The sequence below is a fragment of the Elephas maximus genome, chromosome 8 (assembly GCF_024166365.1).
Source record: "Elephas maximus indicus isolate mEleMax1 chromosome 8, mEleMax1 primary haplotype, whole genome shotgun sequence".
Classification (NCBI taxonomy): Eukaryota; Metazoa; Chordata; class Mammalia; order Proboscidea; family Elephantidae; genus Elephas; species Elephas maximus.
In genome coordinates, this window is record NC_064826.1 from 75,318,106 (window position 1) to 75,343,169 (window position 25,064).

At 35.2% G+C, this 25,064-nt stretch overlaps 1 protein-coding gene across 11 annotated transcripts in view; it reads right to left on the bottom strand.

Annotated features, from left to right (window-relative positions):
* Positions 1-25,064, bottom strand: part of DGKB (diacylglycerol kinase beta) — a 795,246-nt gene that overhangs the window by 422,471 nt on the left and 347,711 nt on the right. For all 11 annotated transcript variants that reach the window (XR_007518417.1, XM_049893502.1, XM_049893507.1 and 8 more), the window contains 3 exons: positions 23,795-23,880; positions 21,230-21,319; positions 14,802-14,962 (listed from right to left, as the gene is read on the bottom strand). Coding sequence is in view for 10 of the 11 variants with exons in the window: in XM_049893502.1 (XP_049749459.1) it covers positions 14,802-14,962; positions 21,230-21,319; positions 23,795-23,880 (337 nt within the window). In the remaining variant the exon portion in view is untranslated. The remainder of the gene's footprint in view (positions 1-14,801; positions 14,963-21,229; positions 21,320-23,794; positions 23,881-25,064) is intronic.

Consider the following 25,064-nt stretch of genomic DNA (forward strand, 5'->3'; position numbering starts at 1 on the left):
ATCTGAAGGGTAAAGTGAATTGACAACAATTTTAGTATTTTTACTATGTTTTGGAGGCCTGGTGTCACACTGGTTAAGAACTTGGCTGCTAACCAAATGGTCACCAGTTCAAAACCACCAGCCACTTCTTAGAAACCCTATGGGGCAGCTCTACTCTGTCCTATAGGGTTGCTATGAGTTGGTATCAACTGTATGGCAATGAGTTTTACTATGTTTTTAACTTTTTCTCCTGGTTGTTTGCTTACAGCAGTGGTTCTCATAGTGTGATCCCAGACAAGCAACAACGGCATCACCTGGGTGTTTGTGGGAAATGAAACATCTTAAACCTAGTACAATAGAAAACCTAAGCATGGGAACCAGCAAAATGCAGTTTAACAAGTCCTTCAGGTGATTCTGATATAAGCTCACATTCGAGAAGCACTGGCTTAGATTTGCCACTTCTTTTTTTTTTTTTCTTTTTAGAAAATGTCTGCTATTTATATTTGGTTGGAAAATATTACTTTTTTCCAGATAATAAATTTTACTGCCATAATGTTGCAAATGCTATACTTCTAAATTTATTTTCCATAGATATGCTTATAACTTCGTATTTATAACAATACATATTTTTTATTTTCATTAAAAATAGCTGCCAGGAGTCTCAGGTTATAAGATAAACATACAAAAATCACTTGGATTCCTCTACATCAACAAAAAGAACATCGAAGAGGAAATAATCAAATCAATACCATTCACAGTAGCCCCCAAGAAGATAAAATACTTAGGAATAAATCTTACCAAGGATGTAAAAGACCTATACAAAGAAAACTACAAAGCTCTACTACAAGAAATTAAAAAGGACATACTTAAATAGAAAAACATACCTTGCTCATTGATAGGAAGACTTAACATAGTAAAAATGTCTATTCTACCAAAAGCCATCTATACATACAATGCACTTCCCATCCAAATTCCAATGTCATTTTTTAAGGTGATAGAGAAACAAATCACCAACTTCATATGGAAGGGAAAGAAGCCTCAGATAAGCAAAGCATTACTGAAAAAGAAGAAGAAAGTGGGAGGCCTCACTCTACCTGATTTCAGAAGCTATTATACAGCCACAGTAGTCAAAACAGCCTGGTACTGGTACAACAACAGACACACAGACCAGTGGAACAGAATTGAGAACCCAGATATAAATCCATCCACATATGAGCAGCTGATATTTGACAAAGGCCCAGTGTCAGTAAATTGGGGAAAAGATAGTCTTTTTAACAAATGGTGCTGGCATAACTGGATATCCATTTGAAAAAAAAATGAAACATGACCCATACCTCACACCAAGCACAAAAACTAACTCCAAGTGGATCAAAGACCTAAACATAAAGACTAAAACGATAAAGATCATGGAAGAAAAAATAGGGACAACCCTAGGAGCCCTAATACAAGGCATAAACAGAAACAAAACATTACCAAAAATGATGAAGAGAAACCAGATAACTGGGAGCTCCTAAAAATCAAACACCTATGCTCATCTAAAGACTTCACCAAAAGAGTAAAAAGACCACCTACAGACTGGGAAAGAATTTTCAGCTATGACATCTCCGACCAGCGCCTGATCTCTAAAATCTATATGATTCTGTCAAAACTCAACCACAAAAAGGCAAACAACCCAATCAAGAAGTGGGCAAAGGATATGAACACACACTTCACTAAAGAAGATATTCAGGCAGCTAACAGATACATGAGAAAATGCTCTCGATCATTAGCCATTAGAGAAATGTAAATTAAAACTACGATGAGATTCCATCTCACACCAACAAGGCTCGAATTAATCCAAAAAACACAAAATAATAAATGTTGGAGAGGCTGCGGAGAGATTAGAACTCTTATACACTGCTGGTGGGAATGTAAAATGGTACAACCACTTTGGAAATCTATCTGGCGTTATCTTAAACAGTTAGAAATAGAACTACCATACAACCCAGAAATCCCACTCCTCGGAATATATCCTAGAGAAACAAGAGCCTTCACACAAACAGATATATGCATACCCATGTTTATTGCAGCTCTGTTTACAATAGCAAAAAGCTGGAAGCAACCAAGGTGTCCATCAACGGATGAATGGGTAAATAAATTGTGGTATATTCACACAATGGAATACTACGCATCAATAAAGAACAGTGACGGATCTGTGAAACTTTGCATAACATGGAAGAACCTGGAAGGCATTATGCTGAGCGAAATTAGTCAGAGGCAAAAGGACAAATATCGTATAAGACCACTATTATAAGATCTTGAGAAATAGTATAAAATGAGAAGAACACATACTTTTGTGGTTACGAGGGGGGAGGGAGGGAGGGTGGGAGAGGGTTTTTTACTGATTAATTAGTAGATAAGAACTGCTTTAGGTGAAGCGAAGGACAACACTCAATACATGGAAGGTCAGCTCAATTGGACTGGACCAAAAGCAAAGAAGTTTCCGGGATAAAATGAATGCTTCAAAGGTCAGCGGAGCAAGGGCGGGGGTTTGGGGACCATGGTTTAAGGGGACTTCTAAGTCAATTGGCAAAATAATTCTATTATGAAAACATTCTGCATCCCACTTTGAACTCTGGCGTCTGGGGTCTTAAATGCTAACAAGCGGCCATCTAAGATGCATCAATTTGTCTCAACCCACCTGGAGCAAAGGAAAATGAAGAACAGCAAGGTCACACGACAACTAAAAGCCCAAGAGACAGAAAGGGCCACATGAACCAGAGACCTACATCATCCTGAGACCAGAAGAACTAGTTGGTGCCCGGCCACAATCGATGACTGCCCTGACAGGGAGCACAACAGAGAACCCCTGAGGGAGCAGGAGATCAGTGGGATGCAGACCCCAAATTCTCATAAAAAGACCATACTTAATGGTCTGACTGAGACTAGAGGAATCTCGGCAGTCATGGTCCCCAAACCTTCTGTTGGCACAGGACAGGAACCATCCCTGAAGACAACGCATCAGACATGAAAGGGACTGGTCAGCGGGGGGGAGAGAGATGCTGATGAAGAGTGAGCTAATTATATCAGGTGGACACTTGAGACTGTGTTGGCATCTCCTGTCTGGAGGGGGGATGGGAGGATAGAGAGAGAGGGAAGCTGGCAAAATTGTCACGAAAGGAGAGACTGAAAGGGCTGACTCAATAGGGGGAGAGCAAGTGGGAGTATGGAGTAAGATATATATAAACTTATATGTGACAGTCTGACTTGATTTGTAAATGTTCACTTGAAGCTCAATAAAAATTAATAAAAAAAATTAAAAAAAATAGCTGCCAGGTTTTTCTGTATTTTTGTTTTTTATGAAATAAAAAAAGCTTTTTTTTTGGTTTATCAGTATCCTCATAATTTTGATGGTTTTTCCTAGTTCATTAATTTCATCCTTTATATTTGTTGTGTCATAATATTTTTGTTTATTTCGTTGGTATTTTTTCTAGTGCTTTGTTTAGTTGAATGCTTGTTCATTTATTTTACATTTTTTAAAAGATAATAAAACCTTATATGGCTATCTTCTTCCATGTATGTAGTTTTGGCCATACCCTACTGGTTTTTAATATGAACTGCATATAATTTGTAAATTCCTAAATAATGTTACTTCACTTTTTATTCCATTTTAACTGGAAATTTATTTGCATTAATGCTTGTTTGAAATCTTTAAATTGTCTTAATATTTTTTTATCTTTTTTTTTTATTTCTAGCTTTACTACATTATGATCAGAGAAAATATCATTTAAGGACCCTATATATGTGTATTTATTATAGTATAAGGAATATTCTTAAAATTAAAATTTTAAATTCTTAAAATTCTGAAATTTTGGATTATTTCCTTTATCATTTTAATGTTTTATAATTGGTTCTCTCACTTGTTTGCTTTTATCAAACTTCAAATAAACTTTTTTTCTTGGTCTTCCCCAAGTAATAGCTTCTAGATATAGCCATTATTTCCTTTATCTTTACTTTATCTATATTTATAGATATAGTATTATCTATATCTATACCTATAAACCAAAAAAAAAAAAAAAAAAATCAAACCCACTGCCATCAAGTTGATTCCAATTCATACCACCCTATAGGACAGAGTTGAACTGCCCCACAGAATTTCCAAAGAGTACCTGGTGGATTTGAACTGTCGACCTTTTGGTTAGCAGCTGTAGCTCTTAACCACTGCAGCACTGGGGTTTCCAAATATACAGATATAGCATTATCTGTAAGTTTTATTATCTATATATTATCTGTAAGTTATATATATATGTTTATATATTTTATAATTATATTTATTTTACATATATATAAACAATTTGTATATTTTACAAACACCTACACATAGTATATATTTATAATGTTTAACATATATATGGAAAAGCTGGTGGTGGTGGTGGTTAAGTACTATGGCTGCTAACCAAAAAAGTCCGCCATTCGAATCCACCAAGTACTCTTTGGAAAGTCTATAGGACAGTTCTGCTCTGTCCTCTAGGGTCCCTATGAGTCTGAATAATATTTAAAAAAAAAAAAAAAATTTTTTTTTTTTTTTTATTAATAATTGAGGATTTTCACCAACTTCCGCGGTCTGAAATTCATCAAATGTGCCGTCAAGATGCATTGATAATTGCTGATGATTGGAATTAGAAAGTTGGAAACAAAGAAGAAGGATTAGTAGTTAAAAAAGCATGGCATTGGTGACAGAAGCACCAACGATTGCATGACAGAATTTTACAAGACCAAAAACTTCTTCATCACAAATACCTTTTTTCAACAATATAAATCGCAACTGTACATATGGCCCTTACCTGATGGAATACACAGGAATCAAATCTACTACATCTGTGGAAAGAGACAATGGAGAAGCTCAATATCATCAGTAGGAACAAAACCAAGGGACCAAATGCAGAACAGACCATCAATCGCTCATATGTGAGTTCAAGTTGAAGCTGAAGAAAAGTAAAATAAGCCCACAAGAGCCAAAATACGACCTAGAGTATATCCCACCTGAATTTAGAGCACATCTCAAAAATGGATTTGACACATTGAATATTAATGACTGAAGACAAGACCATTTGTGGAATGACATCAGGACATTATACATGAAGAAAGCAAAATGTCATTAAAATTTAGAAAAGACCAAAACGGATGTCAGGAGAGACTCTGAAACTTGCTCTTGAAAGTAGAGCAGCTAAAGCGAACGGAACAAATGATGAAGTAAAAGAGCTGAACAGAAGATTCAAAGGGCGGCTCAAGGAGAAAAAGTAAAATATTAATCATGACAGGTGCCAAGACCCGAAGTTAGAAAACCAAAAGGGAAGAACATGCTCAGTACTTCTCAGGCTCACAGAACTAAAGAAAAAATGCAAGCCTCAATTTGCTATACTGAAGAATTCTATGAGCAAAATACTGAACAGCACAGGCAGCATAAAAACAAGATGGAGAGAATACACAGACTCGCAGCAACAAAAAGAATTGGTCAACATTCAAACATTTTGGGAGGTAGTATATGATCAAGAACTGATGGTACTGAAGGAACAAGTCCAAGCTGCACTGTAGGCATTAGAGAAAAACCATGCTCCAGGAATAGATGTTAACACCAATTGAGAGGTTTCAACAAACAGATGCAGCACTGGGGGTGCTCATTGGTCTACAGCAAGAAATGTGGAAGATAGCCATCTGGCCAACTGACTGGAAGAGATCCCTATTTGTGCCCTTTTTAAAGAAAGGTGATCCAATGGAATGTGGAAATTATCGAACAATATTATTAATATTACATACAAACAAAATTATGCTGAAGATAATTAAAAATGATTGCAGCAGTACATTGACAGGGAACTGCCAGAAATTCAAGCTGGATTCAGAAGAGGATATGGAATGAGGTATATCACTGCTGAGGTCAGATGGAACCTGAATGAAAAAAGAGAATACCAGAAAGATATTTACCTGTGTTTTACTGACTATGCAAAGGCATTTAATTGTATGGATCATAACAAATTATGGATAACATTGTGGACAATGGGATTTCCAGAATACTTAATTGTGCTCACGAGGAATCTGCACATAAACAAAGAGGCAGTTGTTTTAACAGAACGAGGGCATATTGAGTGATTTAAAATCAGGAAAGTTGTGTGTTGGGGTTGTGTCCTTCACCATACTTATTCAATCTTTATGCCAAGCAAATAATCTGAGAAACTGGACTATACAAAGAAGAACGGGCATCAGGATTAGAGGAAGACTCGTTACAACCTTCATTATGCAGATGACACAACCTTAATTGCAGAAAGTGAAAGGACTCAAGGCACTTACTGATAAAGATCAAAGACTATAGCCTTCAGAATGGATTACACCCCAACATAAAGAAAACAAAAATTCTCACAACTGGACCAATAAGCAACATCATGATAAATGGAAAAAATACTGAAGTTGTCAAGGATTTCATTTTACTTGGATCCACAATCAACACCCATGGAAGCAGCAGTCAAGAAATCAAATGACATATTGCACCGGGCAAATCTGCTGCAAGAGACTTCATTAAAGTGTTAAGAAACAAAGATACCACCTTGAGGACTAAGGCGTGCTTGACCCAAGCCATGGCATTTTCAATTGCTTCATATGCATGTGAAAATTGGATAATGAATAAGGAAGGCTGGAGAAGAATTGATGCCTTTGAGTTTTTGTGTTGGCAAAGAATACTGAATATACCATGGAGTGCCAGAAGAACGAACAAATATGTTTTGGAAGAAGTATAGCCAGTATGCTTCTTAGAAGTAAGGATGGCAAGACTTCATCTTAAGCACCTTGGATATGTTATCAGGAGGGATCCTTCCCTGGAGAAGGAAATGATGCTTGGGAAAGTAATGCATTAGCAAAATAGAGGAAAACCATCAATGACATAGTGGCTGCAACTATAGGCTCAAGCACAGCAACAATTGCGAGGACGGTGCAGGACCAGGCAGTTTTTCATTCTGTTGTACATAGTGTCGCTTTGAGTCAAAACTGACTCACCTAATGACTACAAAAGCATACACAAAGGGGGGGTCAGAGAGAGATACTATACCATCCATTATTTTTAAATGAATTTTTCCTCAGCTGGTATGATTCTTTCATTAAACTTCTTACAATGAGCATTAAGTTCCTTCATTGTTGATTCATTCTAATAATGAAAGACGGTACATCTTCCTCTGAATAAGGCTTTCGTTCTGTTATGTAAGAATAGTATATTTTTTCCGTATACTTTGCCATTTTCCTTTGGATTTCCTCTTTGATCCAAGAGTTATCTAGGAATCTATTTTAAAACTTTTAAATGTTAGGGTTTTTAGACTAGTATTTTATTAATTGTTTTTAATACAATTAAATTATCTAAGATTACTTTGCCTTTAAGTTTTGTACTCTTTAAAAAATTAAGTAGCCTAATGTGTTAATGTGTGATTGGGTTTAATAAATCTTTCATAGTATATGTATATATATAGGGGAAACCCTGGTGGCGTAGTGGTTAAGTGCTACGGCTGAGAACCAAAGGGTCAGCAGTTCGAATCCACCAGGCGCTCCTTGGAAACTCTATGGGGCAGTTCTACTCTGTCCTATAGGGTCGCTATGAGTCGGAATTCACTCAACGGCACTGGGCTTGGTTTTTTGGTTTTGGTATATATGTATATAGAGAGAGAGGATTTAAGTTTCTTGATTTCCTTTTAAAGCTCTTCCTGCCTTTGAAAGAAACTGGGAGGCTTTACACAGGTGACAAAGTCTAGCTCAGCCTATTGATGAAGAGAGGCACATAGTCAGTCACTGCCATTATGCCACCAACAGCCAGTACCAACTGCTTTACATTTGAACGGAACCAGCATAAACTGGCTAGACCCTAGTTAACCTGACACTGATGGCAGAACCACTCGAATGACCCACAGATTTGTGAGTAATAATAAAATGTTTGCTGTTACAAGCCACTAAGTTTTAGGATGATGAGTTATGCAGCCATAGGTAAAAAATAAACATACCAACGACTCTAAAATTACCTCCAATTGAGGCATTCTTCTGTGTTCTAAACTTAAATATTGCGGCTCTGACATTTCCACTAATTTGCATATCAAACAGTATGTCTTTTTATCCTGCCCCAAACCTGTGTCAACGATAATCAATTCCATCTCAGTATATGTCATCACGTAATTGTTCAAACCCCAAACCTCAGGATCAGCATCGACACTTCCTTTCTTTCATTCTCTAAACCCCAAAACCAAACCCATTGCTGTCAAGTTGATTCCGACTCATAGCGACCCTACAGGACAGAACAGAACTGCTCTATAGCATTTCCAAGGCTGTAATCTTTATGGGAGGTGACTGCCACATTGTTCCATAGAATGGCTGGTGGGTTTGAGCCACCAACCTTTTCATTAACAGCCAAGTGCTTAACCACTGTGCCACCAGGGCTCCTTTCATTTTTAGACCTTGCCAATCCTAATTTGAACCTATTTCTTAAGCCTGTCCAATTTTTTCAGTAGTCATGGATCTATTTTATTTCACAATCACCTACCTCTTGCTCTACTAAAAGAGACTCAAAGCTAGTCTATTCCACTTTTCAAACTTCCAAGTCATTCCCTATATGGCAACCAGGATAATTATTTAGTATAGCAGTTTGTTTTTGTTTGTTTTTTTAATACAGAGGTTCTCTTGAGTGAATTGCCATAATGACTGATACTTTCTCCTTCGTAAAATATAGTGACTATAAATACTGTTAATATTCTACTCTCTAGCATACTGGCACATTTTTGTTTATTCATTTTGAGGTAGGCCAATATTGAAATTATCCTGAGTTTGCAAAACTGACTAGGGAAAACAACCAACAGCAGAGTTGCCAGAAATTGAACACAGAGATCTGGGAAGTGAGACAATCATAAAGGGCCTGGATAAGCTCCCAGATATCGCTGTATGAAAGGCTGTATGCGTGTGCAAGAGTAAATGCTTTCAGAGAGACCAAAGAGGGCTCTAGTTATCTATACATCCTTGGCTAAATATGAGGCCTTTTGTTATTAGAAGGGATGCAAGAGGGGTTGGCAGATAGTAAAAACAAAAGTTGACTTAGACACTTTACATGTGTTCTCCACCAAACACACCACAGATCCAACAGCAAATGAAGGAAGTCTATCTGGATCAAAATGTTTGAGCACATCCTCTGGCCAATCACACTGACACAGGAGCAAACCCTAGGAGGCAAGGATTAAAATTAAAAAAAACAAAAAAATAAAAACAGGGGAGGGAGGGAGGGTGGGAGAGGGTTATTTACTGATTAGTTAGTTGATAAAAAAAAAAGAAAAAGAAAAAAAAATTTCTCTTTTTTTAGTAGATAAGAACTACTTTAGGTGAAGGGAAGGACAATACTCAATACAGGCAAGGTCAGCTCAATTGGACTGGACCAAAAGCAAAGAAGTTTCCAGGATAAACTGAATGCTTCAAAGGTCAGCGGAGCAAGGGCAGGGGTTTGGGGACTATGGCTTAAGGGGACTTCTAAGTCAATTGGCAAAATAAAACTATTATGAAAACATTCTGCATCCCACTTTGAAATGTGGCATCTGGAGTCTTAAATGCTATCAAGCGGCCATCTAAGATGCATCAATGGGTCTCAACCCACCTGGATCAAAGAAGAATGAAGAACACCAAGGTCACACGATAACTATGAGCCCAAGAGACAGAAAGGGCCACATGAACCAGAGACTTACATCCTCCTGAGACCAGAACAACTAGATGGTGCCCGGCCACAACCAATGACTGACCTGACAGGGAACACAACAGAGAACCACTGAGGGAGCAGGAGAACAGTGGGATGCAGACCCCAAATTCTCATAGAAAGACCAGACTTAATGGTCTGACTGAGACTAGAGGAATCTCAGCGGTCACAGTCCCCAAACCTTCTGTTGGCCCAGGACAGGAACCATTCCCGAAGACAACTCATCAGAAATGGAAAGGACTGGACAATGGGTTGGAGAGAGATGCTGATGAAGAGTGAGCTACTTGTATCAGGTGGACACTTGAGACTGTGTTGGCATTTCCTGTCTGGAGGGGAGATAGGAGGGTAGAGAGGGTTAGAAAATGGCAAAATTGTCACGAAAGGAGAGACTAGAAGGGCTGACTCATTGGGGGAAAGTAAGTGGGAGTATGGAGTAAGGTGTATATAAGCTTATATGTGACAGACTGACTTGATTTGTAAACATTCACCTAAAACACAATAAAAGTTATTTAAAAAAATAAATAAATAAAAAGAAGCATCGGCATTCACACATTACAGGGAAGAGAAACTCCACAGAATTTGCGCAGGCAAGTCCCCAAACAAAGGAACAAAAACAATCCCCATGGGAGGGCCCGAAACCAGAAATGTTATCATGTATTTTATACTCAATTTCTACTTTTCAACCTAAAGTTACAAGATATGCAAAGAATTATAAAAGTACAACAACTTCTTAGAAAAAGCTTTTTTTAAAAAAATCAGTAAGACAGGCTGTCTCTGATGAGGCCTAGATGTTGAACTTAGCAGACAAAGACTTCAAAGCAGATATTATAAATGTATCAAAAGAACTAAAGGAAATAATGTTCAAAGAATAAAGGAAAGCATGATTATAATGACTTATCAAATAGAAAATACCACTATAGTGATAAAAATTATCAAATTAACCCAAATGTAAATTCTGGAGTTGAAAAGTACCATAAATTAAAACAAAAAACTCACTAGTGAGGTTAACTCAAGAGACTTCCATTATTCATAAATAGCCAAAGACTGGAAACAACCCAAGTACTCATAATGGTGAGTAGATGAGCAATAGGTGATACATCCAAACAATGAAATACTACTACTTGCCAATAAAAAGGAATAAACTTGTGATGCATTTCACATGAAAAGCATATGCTAAGTGTAATAATCCAAATGCAAAAGACCACACATTGAAGGATTTCTTTTACATGAATTGTTCAGAAAAGACAAATTTTAGAGGCAGAAAGATTAGTCGTTGTCTGGAGCTGGGGGAGGTATCTGGGATTGGCTATAAATGGGTATAAGGGCTCTTGTTTGGGGGGATAAAAATGTCCTAAAATTAGAAAACAGCTGGAACTAATAAAAGATTTCAGTAAAGTATCAGGATACAAGATAAACATAAAAATCAATTGGATTCCTCTACACCAAAAAAGAGAACTTAGAATAGGAAATCACCAAATCAGTACTATTTATAATAATCCCAAGAAGATAAAGTACTTAGGAATAAAGGTAACCAGAGGCATAAAAATTTGATCCAAACAAAACTACAAGACACTACTGCAAGAAACCAAAAGAGACCTGCATAAGTGGAAAACATACCATGCTCATGGGTAGGAAGATTCAACATTGTGAAAATGTCTATTCTACCCAGATCGATCTACATATGCAATGCAATCCTAATCAAAATTTCAATGCTATTTTTTAATGAGATAAGAGAAACAAATCACCAACTTCATATGGAAAGGGAAGAGGCCCCGGAGAAGTAAACCATTACTGAAGAAGAAGAACAAAGTGGGAGGCCTCACACTACCTGATTTTAGAACCTATTATACTGCCACTGTAGTCAAAACAACCTGGTACTGGTACAACAACAGATATGTAGACCAATGAAACAGAAATGATCACCTAGACATAAATTCATCAACCTATGAGCAGTTGATATTTGACAAAGACCCAAAGTCAGTTAAATGGGGGAAAAGACAATCTCTTTAACAAATGGTTCTGGCATAACTGGATATTCATCTGCAAAAAAATGAAACAAGACCCATACCTCACACCTTGTACAAAAACTATCTCAGAATGAATCAAAGACCTAAGTATAAAATCTGAGATGATAAAGATCACGGAAGAAAAAACAAGTACAACACTAGGAACCCAAATACATGGCATAAATAGTATACAGACCATAACTAACAATGTTCAAGCACCAGAAGAGAAACTAGATTACTGGGAGTTTCTAAAAATAAAACAATTATGATCATCAAAAGACTTCACCAAAAGAGTAAAAAGACAAAGTAAAAAGACAACCTACAGACTGGGAAAATTTTTTTGACTATGACATATGCAATAAGGTTCCAATCTCTAAAATCTACAAGATACTGCAACACCTCAATGAGAAAAAGACAAATAACCCAACTAAAAAATGGGCAAAGGATATGAACAGACACTTCACCAAAGACATTCAGGCAGTTAATAGAACCATGAGGAAATGCTTACAATCATTAGCCAGAGACATGCAAATCAAAACGACAATGAGATACCATTTCACCTCAATAAGCCTGCAGTAATCCAAAAAAACACAAAATAATAAATGTTGGACAGGTTGTGGAGAAACTGGAACACTTATGCACTGCTGGTGGGAATTTAAAATGGTACAACTACTTTGGAAAATGACTTGGCACTTCCTTAAAAAGCTAGAAATAAAAGTACCATACAGTCCAGCAATTCCACTTCATGGAATATATCTTAGAGAAATAAGAGCTGTCACATGAATAGATACATGCATACCCATGTTCACTGCAGCACTGTTCACGATACCGAAAAGATGGAAACAACCTAAGTCCCATTAACAGACAAGTGGATAAACAAATTATGGTACATACACAAAATGGAATAGTACACAATGAAAATGAACAACGATGAATCCATGAAACATCTCTCTACATAGATGAATCTGGAGGGCATCATGCTGAGTGAAATTGATCAGTCACAAAAGGATAAATATTGTATGAAACCATTAGTATAAGAACTCAAGAAAAGGTTTACACAGAAGAAAGTATACTTTGATGGTTATGTAGGTGGGGAGTGAGGGGAAGGGGAATTCACTAACCAGACAGTAGACAAGACTCAACTTAGGTGAAGAGAAGGACAAAACACAATACAGGGGAAGTTGGCAAAACCAGACCAGAGCAAAATTAAGAAGTTCCCTGAACACAACCAAAGACTTTGGAGGACAGAGTAGCTGGGGCAGGGGTCTGGGGACCATAGTTTTGGATGACATCTAGATCAATTGGTATAACAGTTTATTAAGAAAATATTCTGCACCCCACTTTGGTTAATGGCATCCTAGGTCTTAAAAACTTGGAGTGGCCATCTAAGATGCATCAATTGGTCCCAATCCACCTGCAGTAAAGGAGAATGAAGAACACCAAAGACACAAGGAAAATATTAGACCACATAAACCAGAGACTCCATTAGCCTGAGGCCAGAAGAACTAGATGGTGCCCAGCTACCACCAATGACAGCCCTCGCAGAGAACACAACAGAGAATCCTGGAGAGAGTGGGAGAAAAGTGCAGAGCAGAACTCAAATTCATGTAAAAATACCAGACTTAATGGCCTGAGAGACTGGAGGAACCCCCAAACTACAGCCCCCGAACACTCTGTTAACCCAGAACTAAAACGATTCCCAAGGCCCACTCTTCAGACAAAGATTAGGCTGAACCATAAAGTAAATGTAATACTCATGAGGAGTGTGCTTCTTAGTTCAATCAGATGCAGGAGACCAAATGGGTGTTTCCTGTTCAGAGGTAGGATGAGAAGGCAGAAAGGAACAGAAACTGATTGAACGGACAAAAGAAACACAGGATGGAAAGGAGGAGTGTGCTGTCACATTGTAGGGATTGCAACTTATGGCACATAGCAATAAGCATACAAATCTTCACATGATAAATCAACTTGAGCTGTAAACTTTCACCTGAAGCACGATTAAAAAAAAAAGTTGTAAAATTGAATAAATTTATTAAAATCATTAAAAGGTATATTTAAAGTAAGTAAATTATACTGTGTGTAAATTATACCCTAATAAAGCTATGAAAATACTTTTATTCATATTGCTATAAATAGGGTAACATCTAGGGACCGAGGTACATCACATTTTTTCTTGCAAACAATTGTGATAGTATTAAAAAACATTCTTATTTAGCCTTCATTATGTACCACTTTTTGAGGTTCTTTAAATGTATTATTATATTACCTTTAATTATTTGAAAAATAAATAATAACCACCATGGTATAGATAAATAAAAAGAAAATCAGATTAATAATGTTACTCAAAGGCTCAGAGCTAGTTTTCTTACTCAGAAAGCTTGACTCCTAAATTCATGGACATAGATTAGTATTGAGTGACATATATTAGAATGAATGTAATGCTGTAATGTATTTTTAGACTCCATAATTAGTGCCTAAAATACATATATAACAACTGTTAAAATTATTAATTCCTTAAGGATTAAAATTTTAATAACTCAACTGCCAAATGATATTTTATTTTTAAGATTCTAAAAGAAATGAAGTGAAAAGTCTATCTTTTGACTTATCAACCACTTGAGAGTCATAGCACCATATTTTTTATACTTTAGATTTAAACAAAATTTTAAAATAGTAAAAACCGAGTAGGTTATGGTAGTATTATAATATGGATATCTATGGAAGTTAAAATTAACTGAAATGTTTTCACATTTTCACTGAAATGGAGTTTTAACCTATACTTTAAAACTTATAACTACATTAGCTTAAACTATTCTAAGCTTCGTTTTAGTAACACAAATGATCAAAACAATCACAAAGAATATAGTTTCCTTCCTTTGTTTAACACATGAAAAAATTTCCCACTGCTAATACTCTCACTTTAAATAAATCAATAAGTTTTATTATTGCCCATTAGAAGAGGTATTTTGCTGCCACAGTGAAAAATTAAATTATTTATAGTTAGCAAAACTTCATAGTATAAGAGTTTACATACGGCAGTTATCTAGGACAGATAAAAGACATTTAGTGGAAAATCTTACCACGCCAATGGAAAAGTAATTATTGATGATGCTGTAAGGCACTGGGTCTCCCTTCTCATCTTTGTCATTAGGTATAACTTCAAACTTCCACCTGTCCAACATGATTTCTGTACTGTTTTCAATGTCTTTTAGGATTTTCATCAGATTCTCACCTTCATAACCTAATGGAAAAAAAAATTGTCTTGAAAAAAATATATACGAACAACAAAAGGTACATTTATATGTGTCTGAATGTATGTATGTGTGTGTATCATTCTAAACCTAAATAATGAATTTGTTAAGCAACTTGTAGCAAAAGATAATTATCTCTAATCTTCTTATACCAAGATTTTATTTTCAGCTTTAATTTATAGCTCATATTTCTGTCCTGTGGTAAAAATTCTCCAGTATATCCTACTCTCAAATAAACATCCCTACTGTATATCCCATATAAAACACTTTATCAACATATTCAAAATGGAATTCATTATCTGTTTCTATATATTCCCCCCTGTGAGCCCTGTGTAGGAGTCCTGGTGGTGCAGTGGTTAAACACTAGACTTCTAACTGAAAGGTTGGAGGTTGGCACTCACTAGCTACTTCATGGAAGAAATATGTGGCAGCAGGCTTTCGTAAAGACATAGCTTTTGAAACTCTATGGGGCAGTTCTACTCTGTCCTATAGTGTCACTGTGAGTTGGAATCGACTGAAAGGCAACGGGTGCACCCTATGTCCAAAAGGCACCATTCTCCACCCAGATGTTAAAGTAAAAAACCTGGATGCTATTTTAGACTTCTTTTCCATCACTCCCTTATACACATTCATTTTCCCTATTTGAGTAGAGATCACCATTATTTCTTTGCCTAACGTACAGCGATAGTCTCTTATCTGGAATTTCCAGCCTCATTCTTTTCTATTTCTTTCCTCACATTCTCCCCTATAGTGATAAAGAACAACTTTCAATTTGAGTAAAACATCATACTCTTTTTTAAACTCTGGGTTATTTTGTGTGTTATTCTATCTACCTAGAGTGCCCTTTTCTTTTGGCCGACTTGTTTCTACTCTTTCTGCAGGTATTAAATTCAATAGCACTTCTTTCCAGAAGGCACACTCCCGAATTAATTCATCAGAAGCTTAATTTATGCAGTCTCACAGCGCCCAGTTCTCAGAACTAGCCCCATCTTCAATCTAGCACACTGCATTATACTTATTTGTATTACTGTTCCACAGTTCCTAGTACCAGGGCTGTCCAAGAGTAAATGTTCAACAAATCTATTTTAGAAAATGAATATACTATAGATGGTGAATATGGCTTACACGTATCTATAAGTATATAAACATCGTAGCTGAGACTGGCTGTGTTACTTTCTGCTATTATTTCTTTTTGTTGTTGTCAGCTGCCATCAATTGGCCTCCCACTCACAGTGATCCATAAACATTAGTTTCCTCCTCTGTAAAGCCTTAGGTTTGTTGTGAGGATTAAATGAGATAATGTATAAAAGGCCTTAGTACCTGAGGCATTAGGGACAGACATACAACATGTGCATGTGCACAAACACACAATCTTGGAACTATATTTTAACTTGGAACAATATTTTTCTAGTATTTTTTTTTTTCCTGTGTCTAACTTTGGTCTGTAACTTAATAATTTATTCATTCGACAAGAAAATTCCAGAGGCTATGAGTCCTCATTAGAGGTGTTAGCACACACATCACTGGAAAAATTAATTGGGTAAAAAGAAGAAGAATAGGTACTCTAATATGCCAACATTCCCTAAAGAAGAATAAACTACATTTAAGGTATACTCATTTTTTTTTTTTTTTTTCATTCAATTAACTATTAGAGGGTCAGGAGGCCAGACCACGAAAACCTCTTTTGGAACCCATCATCAGCTCTTATCTTACAGAGATTAAAAGAAAAAACAAAATAATTATGTATTATTAAATAAATACAGGAAAGAAGATAATAAATAATGAAGACAAAGAAAAAATAGTAAGAGACTCAAGTATCATTTACTAGATATGTTATACGAATATAAAAAATAATGTACATATAATTGTACTCACTGGCAAAACACTGAATGATTAAATATAAGACTAAAAGAATTATCAATTATTTATATTTCAGATGTTTTTTAATACTTCTACCCTCATTTTCAATGTTTTATTAATTCTAAGAAGAGTAAACTAATGGTCCCCAAAATAAATTTTATAATATTTTGTCTATTAAATTAACAAAAGACAGTTATATTTACCTATTTTCTAAATTTTACTCTTGTTTCAAAATAAGCATGATAGTTTTCTGGCATGAATAAATTTATATACATTTATACAAGACAACATAATATAATAAAACATAGTAGAACTGCTCCATAGGGTTTCTAAATAGCGGCCGGTGGATTTGAACTGCCGACCTTTTGGTTAGCAGCCAAGCTCTTAACCACTGAGCCGCGAGGGCTCCTAACATAATATAGTATTATACACATAAACACAGCATAACTATGACTAAATTAACAGTGTTTTTAATGAAATATGGAACTTGTCCTCAGCCACATCTGAAGTTAATTGCAGTAACTATTCAACGTAACACAAGAATGATGTAGGAACAGCAAACGTCTGAAAGAACATAAGAGGAATCAATTTAGTGAAAATAAATTACCAGAGCTGGATGGTGGTAGGCTTCCTCAGCTTAAAATCTTTACCACTGGATATGTTTTCAAAGATTTTTATGACTAAGTATGAAAAATTCTGATATCAATCATCCTTCTATCCAAGTAAACTGGGAATCAGGTAGGCAACAAATAATTCTATTTTGAGAAAAACAACAGCTATAATTCAGAATTCACAAAGATAAAGAATTCCAAACTATAGGTCCCCATTTTATAATATTTATACCCTACTTCTTTTTATGAATCTATGTCTAAGCTTGTTAGAGACAAATGATTATTAATAAAACTCTTGAACTCAAGAAAGTCAGAATTTCTAAAAAGAAAAATCAACACTAGATAGGCGAGCAAAAGCTTATTTCCCAAAATGACTGGTGCTATTTTGCTTTTACTATGTTGATTCAAGTCTATAATCACTCTGTGCTAAAAAACAAAGTGAAAGTATAATTAATAATCATTTTCTTTATAACGGTATGATGTCATAATAATTAAATCTATCTAAAAACCCAGAAATTTCTAGCAAACAAAATCACATAAAGAAAAGTAACAACAAATATCTCAAATTATGTGCTCTGTCGAAAATTCTGTTTTATACCTTTTTCCACAAAACAAAATTTTGCTTGCCGTGATCTGCAAATTTCTGCTAGAGAGCCTAATTATTGCTAGAAAAATTGCAAGGAGAATGCAAATTAAGTATCTCTAAAATGCCCTAGGATATACTATACTGCCTTCTTATAATGCTACATTTTTCAAAATATGAGAGTATTCTTGCTAAAAGATGCTTCCAATCAATATATTCCATTGACTTTAAGTGAACTAAATGATTATTGTTTGAATAAATTACTTTATTTTATGCATATGAAGTATAATAATTACTACTACTACTATGTAAGGCAGGCACTATTATTTTCTTCAAATTGTGAATGGAAACCTAGAGCACATAGTGATTAAGTAACTTGCTTAAAGTTACACACCTGGCAAGAAATAATACCACTCAAGAGCATCTTTCTTTACCAGTAAACTCTAGCAAATGGCATCTCTATTTACCTAATTGTTCAACTTGGGCATCTTGCAGTCATCCTTGATACCCCAATTTCCTTAAATCACCTATCTAACCCAATAGCAAGTTGTATCAGTTCTATACACAAAAATGTACCTCCAGTTTGTCTACTGGCTTCACTTGTATTACCCCTACTGTAGCCCTGTCCTTTAAGGAGGTCCGGTGGCATAACGGTTAAGTGCTCCGCTGACAACCGAAAGTCTGATAGTTCAAACCTACCAGGTGCTCCTGGGGAGAAAGATGTGGCAGTCTGCTTCTGTAAAGATTACAGCCATGGAAACCCTATGGGGCAGCTCTACTCTATCCTCTAGGGTTCTATGAGTTGGAATCAACTCAGTGGCAACGGTAATGGCAATAGGGTAGTCCTGTCCTTTAAGCCTCTAATTAGGATAATTATAGAATAAGTTCTCATTTGGAAAATTATATGGTTCTTTACATTTTCATATTTGTTCACCAGTTTATTTATTTCCTATCCAACAATTAAAAGGAAGTTTTTGAAATCTTAAATGCCATTGTGTTACTCTGCTTCTGAAACTAGTTCAGAACTTCACTTTGCACTTCAAAGTCAATTAATAACATTCCCACCAAGATCAATAAATTCTTGCATTATCTGGCTCCTGATTCTCTCTTCAAACTCATACTATTCACAGTCCCCTGCCCCAACACCCACCACCAGCCCACAACTGCTTCAGCAGCCACATCAGTCTTCTATTCAGTTCTTTCAATAAAGGAAGCTGTTTTTCCCTCCTTCTCATATTTTAAGTCCAGCTTAAGTTTTTTTTTTTTTTTTAAGTTTTACCTCCTCAGAGACACTCTTTAGACCACTTTGCTGTTTTCTATAACTGCACTGTTTGACCCTTTCATAGCCCTGATCTTCTTTTGTTATTATATATTTCATTGTTTATTGATTTATTCTGTCTACACAAAGAAAATGCAATCTCCAAGAGGATAGGAACCATTCGTTTATGTCTTCACTATATAATCCAATACCTAGATCAGTGTCAGTACTTACTAGAAGCTCACAGAGAATTCATCAGTAGCATATACTTGGACACATACTACAGTCCTTGTGCCTTTGGACAATATACTAAAAAAAAAAACTACTCTACTATTTTATAATAAAGTCATTACAGTATTCCACAATGGAACTTCAGTATGTCAAAAATACAACTTCTATAAGAAATTTGAGATTTAAGTCATTTGCTAATTTGGAACCAAAAGTGAAATTATTAATTTTCAAATATCAAAAATATGTTCCAGAAAAATACAACAAGAAGACAAACACATGTTTCGCTTTCTTTGAATCAAAACACATGTATGAGCACTGGTGAATACAAGCATCTCATAAGCAATGATTATATATTTTAATCTATTTATCTCTTTAGATTCCAGGAGACAACTCGATATTTTTGTAATGCTCTTTTATTAAATTATATCCTTACTGAAAATCCCAAAGAGATTACAGAACAAGCTTTTAACTTAAATCTCCAAGTGTATCTGTCTAATGTACATATAGTTCACAGCTCATCAGTTGGCCAGATAGTCATGGGACGAATGTTTTTCAAACTTTGTTGTAAATCAGAGTTAAAGAGTTTGAAAAGAAAATCACCTGCCCAGGTTCCACCCCCAGAGATTTTCATTCAGTATATTTGGGGTGGGATCAGGCCACTGTATTTTTAACAAGCTCCCCAAGGGCTTATCCACATTATCTTAGTAGACACTTTTCAAACTACTCTGAGTTTAGATACTAAAAATATTTAACATTCAATTCCTACTTCTTTAGCAAATTTGAATTTTCCTTTCTTCAGTGATCTTCAGGTAAATAGAGCCTATCAGTGACTCTCTGAAATATTTTTAAGACTTGATATGCAAATATTGAAATTTTACTTTAAACAATAAAATTTTTTAAAAACAGTTGTATTCTAAATGCTCCATCCACAGTCTTTCACTTAGTGCCCTGAACATGTTAAACACCTTCCTACCTCTGGTCCCTTAAACTTGATATGTTCTCTGCCTATAAGTCCATCCTCAGTTGTATATGACTGTCTGATTATCCAGTCATTCGGCTTACCTCATTTATTGTCTCCTTGGAGGGATATCTCATTATTTTAGTTACCTGTTTGCTTACTTGTTAGTAGAAAGTCTCACAATTTACATTTGACTTTATGTCTCATTAGAATTTAAAGTCCTTTTTAAGGGCAGACTTTGTTTTTCTGTTCTCATCTCCATATCTCAAGTGCATAGAAAACCTCCAGGCATAAAGTAGGTGTTAAAAAGTAACTGTTACTTAATGAGTATATTCCTGGACAAGTCATTCATTAGCCTTTCATTTATTTTCCTTTGTGATTTTACCACACAACTCAGAATAAACATCTCCGCGTTTACCAGTTGCCGGCCAGTCAATTCCGACTAATGGAAACCCCAAGTTAATCCACGTAATCACATTTTCTAAATTAAAAAACAAAAAATTAGAGATGTTGGGAAACTTGCCTGCCCAAAGCCAAGTCTATAATAAGTATGAGATTAAAATCCAACATCACAGTCCATCATCTCGTCCATTATTTTTTCTCTTCCCCAGACTATTGTTCAAAATCATATATATGTGAAAGCAATTATATTTTCTAAAACCATATGGAGGTTAGCATGCAGTAAAGAAAGGCTGGGGCGGGGGGTAGTGTACAATGTGTTTCTGCTTCTTAAGCTTTTTGTTGTAGATGTTTTACCTCCTCCCCATCGCAGGCATCTTGCTAGATCATTGCCAGTCCCAAGAGGCAGAATAGCGACAGGAGGATGCTTGACTACATTGGCCTTTTCTGTGGAATCAAAAAATTAAATTAAAAATTTGAACACATGTAGAACAAGATTAAAAAAGACAGCCTAGAATTAAATGAAGCAATTCTATTAGGTACTTATAAATAGAAAAAAAAATTATATATACACACATAATAATCATTTAAAAAAAAACAAAACTCATTGCTCTTCAGTTGATTCTGAGTCATAGTGACCCTACAGAACAGAGCAGAACTGTCCCATAGGGTTTCCAAGGAGCAGCTGGTGGATTCGAACTGCTAATCTTTTGGTTAGCAGTAAAATGCTTAAACATTGCACCCCCTGGGCTCCAAAAATAATCATATATATATATATCTCAAGCCTGGTGGCGTAGTGGTTAAGAGCCATGGCTGCTAACTAAAAGGTCAGCAGTTCAAATCCCCCAGATGCTCCTTGGAAGCTCTATGGGGCAGTTTATATATTACAATTAAGACATTTGTATGCATTTGTAGCCATTTAAAAAAAAAAAAAAACACAAATACTATTATTGACAAAGTGGCAGAGAATTTCAAGACTCATGTGTGAGAAAAGCCTTATTAATAACTTAGCCGAAAATTGTGGCACAATTTATTTAACTCCATTACAACTCACAGGGCTGGAACACAGGAATATACACACAGGGATTTTATTAGAGTAGAGCGTTAGTGCCTATGTAAAGTCCTTTTGCAACATCAATTCTAGGTACATTTTACTTTAAGGAATAAAATATTTTGAGAACAGCTGAATTCTAAGTATGAATAAAGTGTTACTAACAATGCCTTGATGTTGTTTCCACCCATGGTGCTGCTTTGTGTCAGATCAATGGGCCACAACACAAGAGCTAGGCAACTCCAAGATCAGCAAGTTTTCAATGAGATTAAACTTTGCATAACACGGAGATTTGGGTTCAAAGCGGTAAAGTCTCTGTCACTGAAATTCCATATGCTTTTGTGTGAATCATCACACATCTTGAATGAATTTCACAAACATATATTACTTTTCTCTATTTTTCTTTCTCCCTCCTCAGCTCCTCAAAGACAGTGTACATATGTGTGTAAGGATAGGGGAAGAACTGATTATTGAGTAGGATGCCACAGTGTAACAGACAAGGTTTTGATTTGGGGGGGCTAAAATAAGTCAAAAATAACCTATTATTTCACCTTAAAATCATCAAAGTCCTCAGACACTTCTCAACCAATTTTTAATTTTTACAGTTTTTGAATCCTGGTTTTGCTCCTTAAAAACAGCATATAAATAAATATTGTTTACATCTTTTATTGGAAGGCCAACAAACATGTTTCACTGTTTCTTTCTTTTTTTTTTTCATGTTAGTATATTTATGTTTTGAGATGTTTACCAAAAGTGTTCTGACAACAAGTATTCAATTTTAATTTTTCTGAGTGTATTAGGAAGTAGAATATACTCAACTGCTATGTGCTATAGGTTTGTTTCAATGTATATATACATATATTTCTTTTGAATTCATTCATTACTTTATGTGACATGAGAGCTAAAAGAGTAAATATTTGGTTTTATCTCTGCATAAGGGCCAAAAAAAAAAAAAATTTTTTTTTTAAGGGCCATTCATGATCTATTTTTTGAACTAGTAATCAGTTCCGAATTACTCTGAAATCCAGGTTTTTTTTTTTTTCCCTAATTTATCAAGGTTTTTTTGTGATACATGCCTATCTTTTGCCTCCAGTTATACACCTGTTTTGTTTGCTTATAAAAATGAAACTTTTTATATTTAACGAAATATATACAAGTATAGAGAGAGAGAGAGAGAGACAGTAAGGCTAAAAGCATGGTTTCTTAACCTTGGTCTGTTAGTTGACAGACGTAAGGCTGTTTCAGTCAGTTAGCTTCTCCAAGCCTTATGTTCCCTATATCAAAAATGGGAATTTAATACTGTCTATACCATCAATTTGTGAGGATTATACAAAATGATAAAGATGATAACATTAGGTAAAAATCTTGGCACAAGGTCTATCAGATAAAAAAAAACAGTATATGATAAATAAATTGCCATTGAGGATGATGACAATGATGATGATGAAGACATGAAGCCACACAAAAAGTAAGCTGCTATGGTTCCACGTTTAAACAAAGTAAGTCCATCTATCCAACATGGATTTTATCATAAACATTAGGAGTCCCATACCAACCTAAAAAACCTTTGGCTTCCTATTCAAGGCAAGGAAACAAATGAACTTTGTAGAGCCCAATCTAAAAACAGCTCTGGGGACCTAACAAATGCTAAGAGAAATGAATCATGATTTTCAGATACTTATATTATGTCAGTTAACAATCTGAAACACAGCAGAATAAATTAAACTAGTAAATAGTGTGGAACACTCCAGATGCTCAATTACATTACTGTAGCATGCAAAGATATTGATGCATTAATAAATTAAATAATACACACAGAATTTAAAGTTACCATTCTCACCCCTGCCACATTAAATATTTGTCTTCATTACCTATGCAATCCAAAATCCATCCCACAGTTCCATCTCCACCGCAGGCCAAAACCCGGAAGTCAGAAACATCGCGGAAAAAATTTAACCTGAAAAATAAGTTTGTTATGGCATATGACTGATGTTTTAAAATTAGGACTTTTTCAGTTGTATAGTCTTAGCATTTTATCCAATAAAATAAAATTTTATTTTAGGAAGACTATAAACTTTCTGAATGATTGTACTGAAAAATATTAATTTCTTATCTCGAATAAAATTCTAAAATGAAGAATTTACTAGCATCTTGATTTAAACATATTTGTAATTATACACTCCACACTCTATAATGAATCTATTTTAATTTTTCTTTTTCTATAATCTCTAAAGTACAAAATGAAAAATTAATGAGCTACAATTTTTGATTAGAAACTCTCCCAGGTGCAATTTACAATTCATATAATTCAAAATGACAGATACCATATTATTTTAATAATTCCTATCAAACAAAACTTCTTTTGGAACAATTACATAAATGTGACTATTTTGTGAGTAAATATGCAAAGCCTTTGACAATTTCCTGCTTACTACAGTACTGGGAGAAATTGATCAGGTTGTTGTTGGGGTTCTACTGTACTGATTTGGTGTTTCCTTCTGATTTAGAGCCTGCAAACAAGTGGCAGGCTTCACCTTGACTTTTGGCCTGGTCTACAGTGTCTGCTACCCAGAAACACTCAAGCCTAATTGCTGGGTCAGCTGTAATAAACACTGACAGCTTCTGCTGTCACTACACACAGCACAGTTATTAATACAACCAAACTTGGGAACAGTCACAAAGGTAAGTCATGCAGACATTTGAACGATCATACACGCCTATTTATTTTCTTGGAATCAAATAATTCGAACAGGGCAGAAATATTTGGAATTGGCCTCTTTACCATTCCCTGTCCCAGAGATAATCACTGGTAATATATTGTGCAACCATCCAAAACATTTTTCTATACATTTATATATATACGTATATAGATCTTTATTACACACAAATTTCTAACATGAGTGGATCATGCTATAAATACTGCTCATTTACTTGTGTTTTTTAAACTTAAAATATGTCTATGTAAGCACATATAATATCACATAATAATTTATAATAAATTTATGTATTATATAGGGTGTACACTCCGTAATTAATTTTTTTTTCTTTTTGGATTTTTAAACTATTTCCACAGTTTCACTATACAAAAAAAAAAAAAAAGTATTGGCGCTACCATCATTTTAAGTACATTTCTATCGATGT